Genomic DNA, 13,992 nt, shown 5'->3' with positions numbered 1-13,992 from the left:
TTATTTAATTTTATTTTCTTACTATGTAGTGATTTATTTCTGGGTTTCAGGTTACAATGCCCTTTTAAGATATGAAGGATTTGAAAATGACTCTGGTCTGGACTTCTGGTGCAATATATGTGGTTCTGATATCCATCCAGTTGGTTGGTGTGCAGCCAGCGGAAAACCTCTTGTTCCTCCTAGAAGTAAGTAGCTTATTTACCCTTACCTTACTTTTTTCATATGTGTACTTTAATGCTATTTTACACGTAGTAATGTTAAAGTAATATGGAAATTAAAGGCCGGGTATGGTCGCTGACACCTGCCTGTAATCCCAGCACTTTGGGAGGCTGAGGCAGTCGGATCACTTGAGGTCAGGAGTTTGAGACCAGCCTGACCAACATGGCGAAACCCCATCTCGACTAAAAATATAAAAATTAGCTGGGCATGGTGGTGTGTGCCTGTACTCAGGAGGCTGAGGCAGAAGAATCCTTGAACTGGGGAGATGGAGATTGCAGTGAGCCAAGATCGCGCCACTGCATGCCAGCCTGGGCGACAGAGCGAGACTCCATCTCAAAAAAGAAAAGAAAAATTAAAGTAATTTTTTGGTGTCAAGCAGCTTTTTGCTGGCAAGGCATATACTTGCTTTCTCTATATTTGTTACCTTTCAGAATGTTAATAGTCTGACTTTGCAAGGAAATTTGTTACTTTTTTAACAAATAATTTATGAAGCAGTTCTTTTTTGCCAAAGTATGACTGGTTATTTCTTCTGTTTTAGCTATTCAGCATAAATATACAAACTGGAAAGCTTTTCTAGTGAAACGACTTACTGGTGCCAAAACACTTCCTCCTGATTTCTCACAAAAGGTAAAAACAGGATCTTACAAAGACTGAAGAGGCCGGGCACGGTGGCTCAAGCCTGTAATCCCAGCACTTTGGGAGGCCGAGACAGGTGGATCACGAGGTCAGGAGATCGAGACCATCCTAGCTAACACAGTGAAACCCTGTCTCTACTAAAAAATACAAAAAAAAAAAAAAAAACTAGCCGGGCGAGGTGGCGGGCACCTGTAGTTCCAGCTACTTGGGAGGCTGAGGCAGGAGAATGGCATAAACCCAGGAGGTGGAGCTTGCAGTGAGCCGAGATCTGGCCACTGCACTCCACCCTGGGCGACAGAGCGAGACTCCGTCTCAAAAATAAAAATAAAAAAAAGACTGAAGAGCTCTAAAAAACAAGGGTAACAAAGAACATTTTTAAGGAATTGGTTTGGCCGGGCGCGGTGGCTCAAGCCTGTAATCCCAGCACTTTGGGAGGCCGAGACGGGCGGATCACGAGGTCAGGAGATCGAGACCATCCTGTCTAACACAGTGAAACCCCGTCTCTACTAAAAAAATACAAAAAACTAGCCGGGCGTGGTGGCGGGCGCCTGTAGTCCCAGCTACTCGGGAGGCTGAGGCAGGAGAATGGCGTGAACCCGGGAGGCGGAGCTTGCCGTGAGCTGAGATCCGGCCACTGCACTCCAGCCTGGGTGACAGAGCGAGACTCCGTCTCAAAAAAAAAATAAAATAAAATTAAAAAAAAAAACTTAAGGAATTGGTTTAATTTTGTGAATCAGATGATGTGTGTTACATTTCAAGTGCATTCAGTATTTTTTACAGTATAATACGAAAATTTCTTGTAGACCTTTGTCATGAATTTCGAGCAGTTTTTTTTGTATGCTTTTAAGGTTTCAGAGAGTATGCAGTATCCTTTCAAACCTTGCATGAGAGTAGAAGTGGTTGACAAGAGGCATTTGTGTCGAACACGAGTAGCAGTGGTGGAAAGTGTAATTGGAGGAAGATTAAGACTAGTGTATGAAGAAAGCGAAGATAGAACAGATGACTTCTGGTGCCATATGCACAGCCCATTAATACATCATATCGGTTGGTCTCGAAGCATAGGTCATCGATTCAAAAGATCTGGTAAGCACCTGTCACAAGAACTCCTATCAAAAGCATCATTGAGACTGAATTATACTAGTTGGTTATTTTTCTCTGCAGAATTGCATTGATCAAAAATAACATTCTAGTTGTTTGGGCTGCTTATTCTACCTTAATTAGTGAAGGTTCACACCATATTAGTGTCCTAATAAATTTTTTTATATTCCTTCTACTTGTTCTCCAAAAGAATGAACTTTTGGTCACAACTACAATTGTTTCTTTCTTTTATTATTCAGCCCATTTGAAAGATCTGAATATCCCTTTCCCTTTCCATTCAATTTTAATCAAAATAGCAAGATTAAATGTGGTTAGACTTAATACTAAGCACATGAAAACATGCTTCTAAAGTTGTAATTTTTTAACTAGGGAATTACATTAAAATTATGAGCATTAAAATTGGCTGAATATATTTAAAAGCATATATGCACATGTACCCTGAAGAGAGAAAAGACTATTAAAGACTATTCACCCCAAATGTAGAAGGCATGTCTTTTTGCCATGTTTTATAGTATGACATACTTTGTGAGTTTGAAGCCTTCAAAGAACTTGGTTTTTGGTCTTCTCACAAATGCTGACAGATTAGTGTGTAACTTTTCCTTGTAGATATTACAAAGAAACAGGATGGACATTTTGATACACCACCACATTTATTTGCTAAGGTAAGAAGTTTTTATAAGAACCCTCATTGGTAAATTAGGTTTGAAAGAGGGTTGTGGGTTTTTTCCTAAAATTACGGAAATCACAGTTACATATGTTCACTTAAAAGAATTAAGACCTTGTAAATTCATAGGTGTCACAACTCTTTATTATAATTATTCTTAAATTCTGTTTGTCTGAATTCTCTCTAAACTTTGATGGAAGTTTGAGTTATAATACTAGGTAGGTAGGAGAAGGCACCTGGTAAATCTTTTCACATTGGTAATATTTTAATTATTAAAATAACAACATTTGTAACAGTAGATGTGCTTTCATATAATTCTTTAGGTAAAAGAAGTAGACCAGAGTGGGGAATGGTTCAAGGAAGGAATGAAGTTGGAAGCTATAGACCCATTAAATCTTTCTACAATATGTGTCGCAACCATTAGAAAGGTAAGATAATAGGTTTTAAAATATAGAAATGCAATTATAGGATTTGGGTGTAAGTAAGCTAATAGAAGGAGTCCCCAAGCATATTCATTTTGACATAAAATGTGTATGTGTGTGTATCTTCACTGGAGAGAAGGTTGCTCGGAATTTCAAAATAAATTTGAATTTCTGATCTTTCTTATATAGTTTATTGTCAAGATTGTCATTTTGAGTCTGCTACATTTATTTGTGGAAGTATATCCTAATTAAGAGGAAAAATATTTATTTAAGTTACTTCTAGTCAAGACTAGTCCAATTTAGAATTGTAACAAGGCCAAGTTTATCTTCAGTTTCCTGTGTTTCCTTTTTAGGCCTTTTTCTTCCTTTTGGTAGTAGTTTTTGCTTCTTTTCTCTTTTCCCCCTCATCTGAGACTGCTCATACAAAAAGACCTAGAAGAGAGATTCTTGGGTTTTGTTTGTTTCTTTGTTCATTTTTTTGAGACACAATCTCTCTCTGTCGCCTAGGCGGGAGTGCAGTAGTGTGATCACAGGCTCAAGTGACCTTCCCACCTCAGCCTTCAGAATGGCTGGGATCACTGGTGTGTCCTTTCATGCCTGGCTACTTTTCTTATTTTTATTTTTGTAGGTACAGGGTCTCCCTAGGTTGCCCAGGAGACTGGTCTCAGACTCCTGGGCTCAGGCAGTCCTCCTAAAGTTCTAGGATTATAGACATGAGCCACAGCACCCAGCATTTTTTTTTTTTCTTTTTAAGACATGGTCTCACTCTGTCACCCAGGCTGGAGTGCAGTGGCATGATCTCAGCTCACTGCAACCTCTGCCTCCCAGGCTCAAGCGATCCTCCTGCCTCAGCCCCCTGAGTAGCTGGGACTACAGGTGCTGGCTAATTTTTATATATTTTGTAGAGATGGGATTTCATCCTATTGCCCGGGCTGATCTCGAATTCCTGGACTCAAGTGACCCACCTGCCTCGGCCTCCCACAGTGCTGGGATTACAGGCATGAGCCACCACACCTGACCTTTCTTTTTTTTTTTTTTTTTTTTTTTTGAGATGGCGTCTTGCCCTGTCACCCAGGCTGTAGTGCAGTGACGTGATCATAGCTCACCACAGCCTTGAGCCCAAGCAGTTCTCCCACGTCAACTTCCTGAACAGCTGGCACTACAGGCACAAGCCACCACACCCAGCCAGTTTGTTGTTGTTGTTTTCTTAGCAATGGGGTCTCACTGTATTGCCCATGATAGTCTCGAACTCCGGAGCTCAAGCAGTTCTCCTGCCTCAGCCTGCTGAGTAGCTGGGATTACAGGCAAGGGCCACCTGCCTGGCTAACATTGGCATTTTTTTAAGGCCCCGGGTGAATATCATGTACAGCCATGGTCTAGAACCACCTAAGGAAAATCTGCTTACATAAAGGTGTAACTTAAGTCATGATTTACATTTCAACAGTTTAAAACCTTGAGCTAAAAGAAAAACAGTTATGATGGCCTGAGCATGGTAGCCCACACCTGTAATCCCGGCACTTTGGGAGGCTGAGGCGAGCGGATCACAAGGTCAGGATATCAAGACCATCCTGGCTAACACGGTGAAACCCCGTCTCTACTGAAAATACAAAAAATTCGCCAAGCGTGGTGGCACGCGCCTGTAGTCCCAGCTACTCGGGAGGCTGAGGCAGGAGAATCACTTGAACCCAGGAGGTGGGGGTTGCAGTGAGCCGAGATGGCACCACTGCACTCCAGCCTGGGCAACAGAGTGAGACTCCATCTCAAAAAAAAAAACAAAAACAATTATGATGACTGCCATGTCACATGGTCAAACAGCTGGACATGACTGGCTCCAAACCCTGTTCTTCCCCTTTTCCTGACTAGTGATCAGAATGACCCAATAAAATTTAAAACAGGCTGAAGCAGGCAGATCACAAGGTCAGGAGTTCGAGACCAGCCTGGCCAATATGGTGAGGCCTCATCTCTACTAAAAACACAAAAATTAGCTGGGCATGGTGGCAGGCGCCTGTAGTTCCAACTACTCGGGAAGCTGAGGCAGAAGAATTGCTTGAACCCAGGAAGGGGAGGTTGCAGTGAGCTGAGATTGCACCACTGTACTCCATCCTAGGCAACAGAGCAAGACTGTCTCAAAAAAAAAAAAAAAATGTAAAATGCTGATTCCTGAAACACCTTTATCATGTTAAAAAGGAAAAAAAAAAGGCCAGGCCGAGTGGCTCGCACCTGTAATTCCAGCACTTTAGAAGGGTGGGTCACGAGGTCAGGAGTTCAAGACCAGCTTGGCCAACATGATGAAACTAAAAATACAAAAAAATTAGCCGGGCCTGGGGGCGGGCGCCTGTAATCCCAGTAACTTGGGAGGCTGAGGCAGGAGAATTGCTTGAACCTGGGACACAGAGGTTGCAGTGAGCTGAGATCGTGCCATTGCACTCCAGCCTGGGCAACAAGAGCAAAACTCTGTCTCAAAAAAAATAAATAAATAAAGGCTTGGTGCGATGCCTTACACCTGTAATCCCAGCACTTTGGGAGGCCAAGGCAGGTGGATCACCTGAGGTCAGGAGTTCGAGACCAGCCTGGCAAACGTGATGAAACCCCATCTCCATACAAAAATTAGCCAGATGTGGTGGTGTGTGCTTGTAATCCCAGCTACTCGAAAGGCTGAGGCAAGAGAATCGCTTGAACCCGGGAGGTGGAGGTTGCAGTGAGCTGAGATCTAGCCACTGCACTTCGGCCTAGGCATAGAGTGAGACTCCATCTCAAATAACAACAACAACAAAAATCACATAGATTCCCATGATCTACTCCATGTCTACATGACCAGAATCACAGTCAAGGCCAAGCTTGGTGGCTCATGCCTGCAATTCCAGCACTTTGGGAGGCTGAGGTGGGAGGATCCTTTCAGTTCCACCTGCCACCCATGTGACAGCAGTCTCTGTGTCTGTTAATTCTAATTACTGAGAAAGAATCTGAATAGCTGAGCTAAGCCTTTAGTTTGGTTCCATATGTGATACATACAAGTCCTTAGTCCAGTCACCTGTATTTAGAAGAATGAAGAAAGGAATCCCATGTAAGTGGGGTAGTTCTGTCCAGAGGTCTTAGGCAAAGCTGTCAAACTTGAGAGTAGTAAATTCAGTGTACATGTTTACCATATAGAAATAACCAGAGAAGCCGGGTGCGGTGGCTAAAGCCTGTAATCCCAGCACTTTGGGAGGCCGAGACGGACGGATCACGAGGTCCAGAGATCGAGACCATCCTGGCTAACACGGTGAAACTCCGTCTCTACTAAAAAAATACAAAAATCTAGCCGGGCGAGGTGGCGGGCGCCTGTAGTCCCAGCTACTCCGGAGGCTGAGGCAGGAGAATGGCGGGAACCCGGGAGGCGGAGCTTGCCGTGAGCTGAGATCCGGCCACTGCACTCCAGCCTGGGTGACAGAGCGAGACTCCGTCTCAAAAAAAAAAAAAAAAGAAATAACCAGAGAAAGGAACTTGGGGGAAGAGACCAAAAGATAGTGTGGAACCAGTATTACAGGCTTTAAACACTTGGTCAAGTCATCTGAGAGTTCTTTAGTAGACAGGATAACTTGGTGTAAAGATTCTGGCCTGAACAGAGACTGGACTGAAGGAAATTTTTACTGTCTAAGAGGGGCAGCATCCATAGAGGATGGCTGAAAGCAATAATATCAAACAAGATAGCAAAGTCAAGACAGAGATTAATGGCAAGTTGAGGTGGAGTTGTGGAACACAGTGATTGATTACCTCTAAAGGAGTAAGAGGAGTTGTTGATTTGACACCCTGTACTAACTCAGAGAATATGTTCAGCATGCAGGTAAAATGCTGGACCGAGACACTGGAAGAGAGGCAAACTCATGATAAAACTTTAGGAATCACTGGTGTAAAAGTTGATCATTATAGCACTGGGGTGGATGAGGTCATCAAAACAGACAGAAAAAAGCTAAAATCAGAAACGTGAAGGTTGGAGGTGAGAGAGCAAGTACCAAAAGGAATGCAGAAGGAATGATCAGAGAGATGAGAAGATTGATTGGTAGACCAGAATGTCATAAGAGACTAGGAGAAAATGTTTCAGAAAGTTAAGAGTAGGTTGGGTGTGGTAGCTCACACCTGTAATCCTAGTACTTTGGGAGGCCGAGGCGGGCAGATCACTTGAGCCCACCTTGGCCCCCAGGAGTTTGCTACCAGCCTAAACAATAGGGCAAAACCCTGTCTCTACAAAAATTAGCTGGGTGTGGTGGCACACCTATAGACTCAGCTACCCAGGAGGCTAAAGTGGGAGGATCCTGAGCTCACGGAAGTTGGCTGCAGTGAGCCATGATTGTACCACTGCACCTCAGCCTGGGCAACCTTGTCTCAAAAAAAAAAAAAAGAAAAGTAGTGAGCAAGTAGCAGATACTCAATGAGGCTGAAATTTGAGGAGGGTAGTGCTAGGGGAAAAGGCCACTGGGTTGGGCAAATTAGGAGTTTATTCATGAATTTAGCAGTTTAAAGGCAAAATACTACAGGAAAAAGATAGCCAAAAACAAAAATTCAACAAATAAAAAATATACAGGAATATTTGGGAGGCAGAGGCAGGAGGATCACTTGAGGCCAGGAATTCAACCCAGCCAACATGGCAAAACCCCATCTGTACTAAAAATAAAAAAATTAGTTGGGTGTGGTGGTGAGCACCTGTAATCCCAGCTACTTGGGAGGCTGAGACAGGAGAATTACTTGAACCCAGTAGGGGGAGGTTGCAGTGGGCTGAGATTGCACCACTGCACTCCAGCCTGGACAACAAAGTGAGACGCCATCTCAAAAAAAAAAAAAAAAAGTGTATATAATAATAGATAAAGACAAAAATTAACTGCAAGGAGTTGCGTATATGTAACTTGAATTGAGTCTTTGGGTGAATAGAGTTTATTCTATTCTATAACTTTGAACCTATTTTAAAGTAAAAAAAAAATTTTTTCCCCCTTTGAGACAGTCTCACTCTGTCAAGCCCAGGCTGGAGTGCAGTGGCATGATCTCGGCTCACTGTAACCTCCACCTCCCAGGTTCAATGAGGCCTGCCTCAGCCTCCCAAGTAGCTGGGATTACAGGCGCCTGCCACCATGCCTGGCTAATTTTTGTATTTTTAGTAGAGACAGGGTTTCACCATGTTGGCCAGTCTGGTCTCGAACTCCTGACCTCAGGTGATCTGCCTGCCTTGGCCTCCCAAGTGCTAGAATTACAGGCATGAGCTACCGCGCCCGGCCAAAGTATTTTTAATATAATGGAAATTGGGAACATTAGAATATAAGAGATGGTCTTTTGAAAGCAAAATTCCAATGGTAATAGGACAAGATGGGGAAGTTTGTCTTAGTTTTAAAAAGCGGGGGCAGCCTGGCCAAGGTTGGTGGGTCACCTGAGGTCAGGAGTTCAAGACCAGCCCGGCCAACGTGATGAAACCCCATCTCTACTAAGAATACAAAAATCAGCTGGGCATGCTAGCGCATGCCTGTAATCCCAGCTACTTGGGAGGCTGAGGCAGGAGAATCACTTGAACCCGGGAGGCAGAGGTTGCAGTGAGCTGAGATGATGCCACTGTACTCCAGTCTGGGTGACAAGGGAAACTCCGTCTCAAAAAAAAAAAAAGGGCAGAGTGGGGACAGCCGGGAGTGGGAGTGGTGGCTCGTGCCTGTAATCCCAACACTTTGGGAGGCCAAAGCAGAAGGATCACCACTTGAGCCCAGGAGTTTGAGACCAGCCTGAGCAACATGGTGAGACCACATCTCTACAAAATAAAAATTAAAAAATTAGCCAAGTGTGATGGTGTGCACCTGTAGTCCTAGCTACTCAGGAGGCAGAGACCGAAGCTACTTGAGCCGGGGAGGTCAAGGCTGCAGTGGGCCATGTTCGCACCATTGCACTCCAGCCTGAATGACAGAGCGAGACCTTGTCTCAAAAAGGGGGAGTGGGTTACTTGTTACAACAGTCTTTGAGGCGTGAAGAAACGAACAAGAGGACCCTTAACGTGGACCAGCCTTAGCATCTGCCATAGAGGAGTATGGTTATCTGTAGCATAAAAGAGATGAAGTTGGAGGTTGAAGAAAGTGGAGACGGTTTGTAAAAACTCTATGTGATAAATCAGAAAGAAAGAAGTAAAAGTGTTATCAAGTAGGATTTGGAGCCTAGCTAAAACTAGATAGGTAAATTGTAAGAGCACTCAGCCCCAGTTTCATGATGCTGCGACAGCAGGCAGCTATAGCCATGGTCAAAGGCACTGCTTTTCCCACACCTCTGAGGTCAGTTCTAAGTAATCCTGCTTTTATTTCTGGAACACACTAGAATTTACATAGATTTTTTTCATTAGAACTTCTGTTATTTAACATAACTCAATAGAGAAGCATGTTTCACTTTGAAGAGACCTTTATATGATCGATTTTCCTTTCTTTTAGAATGTCAAAGTATTATTTTTGTAATAGTAGTATCTAATTTCAAGTACTTAGAATTCTCTTAATTTAAAAGGTGCTAGCTGATGGATTCCTGATGATTGGGATCGATGGCTCAGAAGCAGCAGACGGATCTGACTGGTTCTGTTACCATGCAACCTCTCCTTCTATTTTTCCTGTCGGTTTCTGTGAAATTAACATGATTGAACTTACTCCACCCAGAGGTACTTCATCCTAATATAAACACTGGAGTTTAATCTTTGCTTTCTTCTTACATGATTTCCATTTACAACATTTAACACAGCTCTAGATTTCCTGAGTACGTATATAACGTGTGTGGATAAACATACATACAGGAGCTGTAGGTTGCTCTAAAAATATAAAGTACTGTATTCTAGCTTACTGTAATAAATTACAGTAGTATATAATTTTTCCTGGCCGGCCGGGCGCGGTGGCTCAAGCCTGTAATCCCAGCACTTTGGGAGGCCGAGACGGGCGGATCACAAGGTCAGGAGATCGAGACCATCCTGGCTAACACGGTGAAACCCCGTCTCTACTAAAAAATACAAAAAAATTAGCCGGGCGAGGTGGCGGGCACCTGTAGTCCCAGCTACTCGGGAGGCTGAGGCAGGAGAATGGCGTGAACCTGGGAGGCGGAGCTTGCAGTGAGCTGAGATCCGGCCACAGCACTCCAGCCTGGGCAGCAGAGCGAGACTCCGTCTCAAAAAAAAAAAACAAAAACAAAAACAAAACAAAACAAAAAAATAATAATTTTTCCTGAGCATCTGTGTATTTTATAATATGAATTGGTATTCTCAAACTCTGTTGAGTCAGTAATATAGGCTCAACAGGCTATGGCATACATAATTTTTTTTTTCCCCAGTAAAGACAGGGTCTTACTCTGTTGCCCAGGTTGGAGTGCAGTGGCACCATCATAGCTCACGGTAACTTCCAATTCCTGGGCCCAAGCAGTCCTCCCACCTCAGCCTCCCTAGTAGCTGAAACTATAGCTGAAAGGCACAACCATGTCTGACTTTTTTTTTCTCTTTTTTCTTTGTATGTACAGACGGGACTCTCACTATGTTACCCAGGCTGGTCTTAAAATCCTGGCCTCAAGTGATCCTCCCACCTCAGCCTCCCCAAAGCACTGGGATTAGGAGTGAACCACCACATTTAGCTATGTGGACTTTTTTTTTTTTTTTTTTTTTTTTTTTTTTTTGAGACAGTCTTGCTCTGTCTGGAATGCAGTGGTGCTATCTCACCTCTTTACAGCCTCCACCTCCCAGGTTCAAGTGATTCTTGTGCCTCCCCTCCCAAGTAGCTGGAATTACAGGTGTACACCACCATGCCCAGCTGATTTTTCTATTTTTAGTAGAGATGGGGTTTCGCCATGCAGGCCAGGCTCATCACAAACTCCTGGTCTCAAGTGATCTGCCCCCCTTGGCCTCCCAACGTGCTGGGATTGTAGGTGTGAGCCACTGCACCGAGCCCTATGTGGACTTATAAAAGGATGGCTGTTTTACTCATGGTTTAACCAGTCATTTTCCAAATTTTAATACTTGAGCATTAAGTTGTTCCTCCAAGAAAGGAGGAAAGCTATAACAGAGGTCTGTAAACATAGTATTTGCTCAGCCAGTTTTCTTTCTTGCAAGGAAAGAAAAATATCACTCCATAGTATTAGGTACTAGACTCTTCTAAAGCCTAGGATTGAAAGAGCAAAAGTGTACCCTTGTAGTAAACAGAAAAAGAGCCACTTTTGCGTTACACTAAGTGGGCATACCAGTGTTTCTAGAAAGGGGAGGGAAATCTGTGTAACATGGAAGAATTATTGCACTCAGCAGATAAATCATATAGGCCAGGTGCAGTGGCTCGTGTCTGTAATCCCAGCACTTTGAAAGACTGAGGCAGGAGGATTGCTTGAGACCAGGAGTTTGAGAACAACCTGAGCAACATAGGGAGACCTTGTCTCTACTAAAAACAACAAAAAATTAGCCTGTCACAGTGGCATGCACCTGTATTCCCAGCTACTAGAGAGGCTGAGGCAGGAGGATCACTTGAGCCCTGGAGGTTGAGGCTGCAGTAAGTCGTTGAGAGCACTACTGCACTCCAGCCTGGGTGACAGAGCAAGACCCTGTCTCAAAAAAAATAAAGTTGATCATGTAACCTATGCTCTTAAGATTTTGTGTACTGTTACTTTTTGTCTGCATTTTAATATTATGCTAATTTTAAATGAACTGCTAGTTAAACCAGTTGTGTTTTTTAGGTTACACAAAACTTCCTTTTAAATGGTTTGACTACCTCAGGGAAACTGGCTCCATTGCAGCACCAGTAAAACTATTTAATAAGGTAAATTTAAATGGCAGAATAATTATGTGAGGACTTATGAATGCCCCACAAATACAATTTATGTTCATAAAAATGTCTTTGCCTTATATTAGAATTTGTTAGTGGAGATACAATTTAAACAGATATATGGCAATGAAACAATATGAATATTCTCTTTACCTAGGAATCAAAACTTGTTTCCAAACTATGTTTCATGTCTAATCTGAATGAAATCGAAATGAATACTTTTCCTAACTAGTTTCTCAATGCTTCACCTTCATATTATGTTTAAATAGTTAAAGAATTATTTGGAATTTGTGGTTTAAATTATGTTATTTACCTTGTCGCTTCTGTTTTTTGCTTTCTTAGTGGTAGTAGGGTTGCGCATTCTTTCTTTATACCAATATTAATGTTTTCTTCTCTCAGGATGTTCCAAATCACGGATTTCGTGTAGGAATGAAATTAGAAGCAGTAGATCTCATGGAGCCACGTTTAATATGTGTAGCCACAGTAACTCGAATTATTCATCGTCTCTTGAGGATACATTTTGATGGATGGGAAGAAGAGTATGACCAGTGGGTAGACTGTGAGTCCCCTGACCTCTATCCTGTAGGGTGGTGTCAGTTAACTGGATATCAACTACAGCCTCCAGCATCACAGTGTAAGTTGATATACAGAAAAGGTGTCCTTTTGTAAAAATCAGCAATTCTCCAGAGGACTATCTCACATAAGTCGTCTTTTGAGCTCACAGGACAAGAATATACCTATGTCTGATTGGTTGCCAGGTAAGACATTAAGACTCAACAACAATATCACAGAATCAGACCACGTATACCATGGCAATGTGAATCCAATAGTCAGCTACATAATGACTATAGAAACACAACACTCACCAAATTAAACTAGACTTACTAATTTTAGTGAGTTAAAAATTACAGACCGAAAGTTTATTGGTATGTAATAAATGGTTTTGAGTAAACAGTGGAATCTGTCTCGTTTTGAGGCTATGGTTTTGTAGGAACAAGTATCCTTATTTTCAGAGCATCATGTACTTAAATAAGTCTTGGTAAAGATAGTTCATCTAAGTTGCATCTAGACAACTGTATCATCTAAATTATAAACAATTATCTGGTACCAATTTTCCCTTTTATTTTTCAGCATCAAGAGAAAACCAATCAGCTTCTTCAAAACAGAAGAAAAAGGCTAAGTCCCAGCAATACAAAGGACATAAGAAAAGTGGGTCACCACATGGTGTTCACATACATTTTCTAATTGTTAACTAATTGGAGTCACAGTGTTCTTGGACAAAAAATGCTATCTCTTGTGAGAACTGATGATTGTGCGTTATGTATTGTGCTTAAAGGTGCAGTATGCCATAAAAGGCAAACCTTTGCAATAATGAGAAACACTGATGTTTTACTGACAGGAGAAATGATTACCACAGTATTTAAAGTATACGTGGTAAAGAATAGAGCCTGTGAATGACTCTTGAAATAATATGTAAAACCTACTAAAATTTAATCCTTTTGAAAAACTTTATTTAAAAAGAAAAATTAGCAGCCGGGTGTAGTGGCTCACGCCTGTAATCCCAGCACTTTAAGAGGCCGAGGCAGGCGGATCACAAGGTCAGGAGATCGAGACCATCCTGGCTGACACGGTGAAACCTGTCTCCACCAAAAATACAAAAAATATGCCAGGCGAGGTGGCGGGCGTCTGTAGTCCCAGCTACTCGGGAGGCTGAAGCAGGAGAATCGCTTGAACCTGGGAGGCAGAGGTTTCAGTGAGCCAGGATTGCGCCACTGCACTCCAGCTGGGCAACACAGCAAGACTCTATCCCAAAAAAACATACAAACAAAAATTAGCAGATGCTTGATGCTTACAGTAGATGTGAAGCCTAATAAACCCATTTTTCTTAGAAAGCAAAACTTTCTGGAGTGGTACTGGTAAGAAATCCAAGTTGATGGCAAACAAGCTTTACCAAATCTTTCTAGAAATGCTTTCTATACTAAAAAATTAGCCAAGCGTGGTGACGCATGTCTGTAATCCCAGCTACTTGGGAGGCTGAGGCAGGAGAATCACTTGAACTCGGGAGGCTGAGGCAGGAGAATCACTTGAACCCAGGAGGCAGAGGTTGAGGTGAGCCAAGATCGTGCCATTGCACTCTAGCCTAGGCGACAAGAGCGAAACTCCATCTCAAAAAAAAAAA

At 42.6% G+C, this 13,992-nt stretch overlaps 1 protein-coding gene across 13 annotated transcripts in view; it reads left to right on the top strand.

The window, feature by feature from the left end:
* Positions 1–13,992, top strand: part of MBTD1 (mbt domain containing 1) — an 80,526-nt gene that overhangs the window by 51,367 nt on the left and 15,167 nt on the right. For 12 of the 13 annotated variants that reach the window (XM_033183532.1, XM_033183541.1, XM_033183542.1 and 9 more), the window contains 9 exons: positions 51–185; positions 758–846; positions 1,704–1,938; positions 2,560–2,615; positions 2,941–3,045; positions 9,538–9,685; positions 11,725–11,807; positions 12,213–12,447; positions 12,945–13,022. In XM_033183532.1, coding sequence (XP_033039423.1) covers positions 51–185; positions 758–846; positions 1,704–1,938; positions 2,560–2,615; positions 2,941–3,045; positions 9,538–9,685; positions 11,725–11,807; positions 12,213–12,447; positions 12,945–13,022 — 1,164 coding nt within the window. Of the gene's footprint in view, positions 1–50; positions 186–757; positions 847–1,703; positions 1,939–2,559; positions 2,616–2,940; positions 3,046–9,537; positions 9,686–11,724; positions 11,808–12,212; positions 12,572–12,944; positions 13,023–13,992 lie in introns of all 13 variants that reach the window. The other variant, XR_004430662.1, reaches the window with a different exon arrangement.

The sequence above is a fragment of the Trachypithecus francoisi genome, unplaced genomic scaffold (assembly GCF_009764315.1).
Source record: "Trachypithecus francoisi isolate TF-2019V2 unplaced genomic scaffold, Tfra_2.0 Lachesis_group20, whole genome shotgun sequence".
Classification (NCBI taxonomy): domain Eukaryota; kingdom Metazoa; phylum Chordata; class Mammalia; order Primates; family Cercopithecidae; genus Trachypithecus; species Trachypithecus francoisi.
Note: the sequence above shows the minus strand (reverse complement) of the source record. Positions and strands in the feature narration are given on the sequence as shown.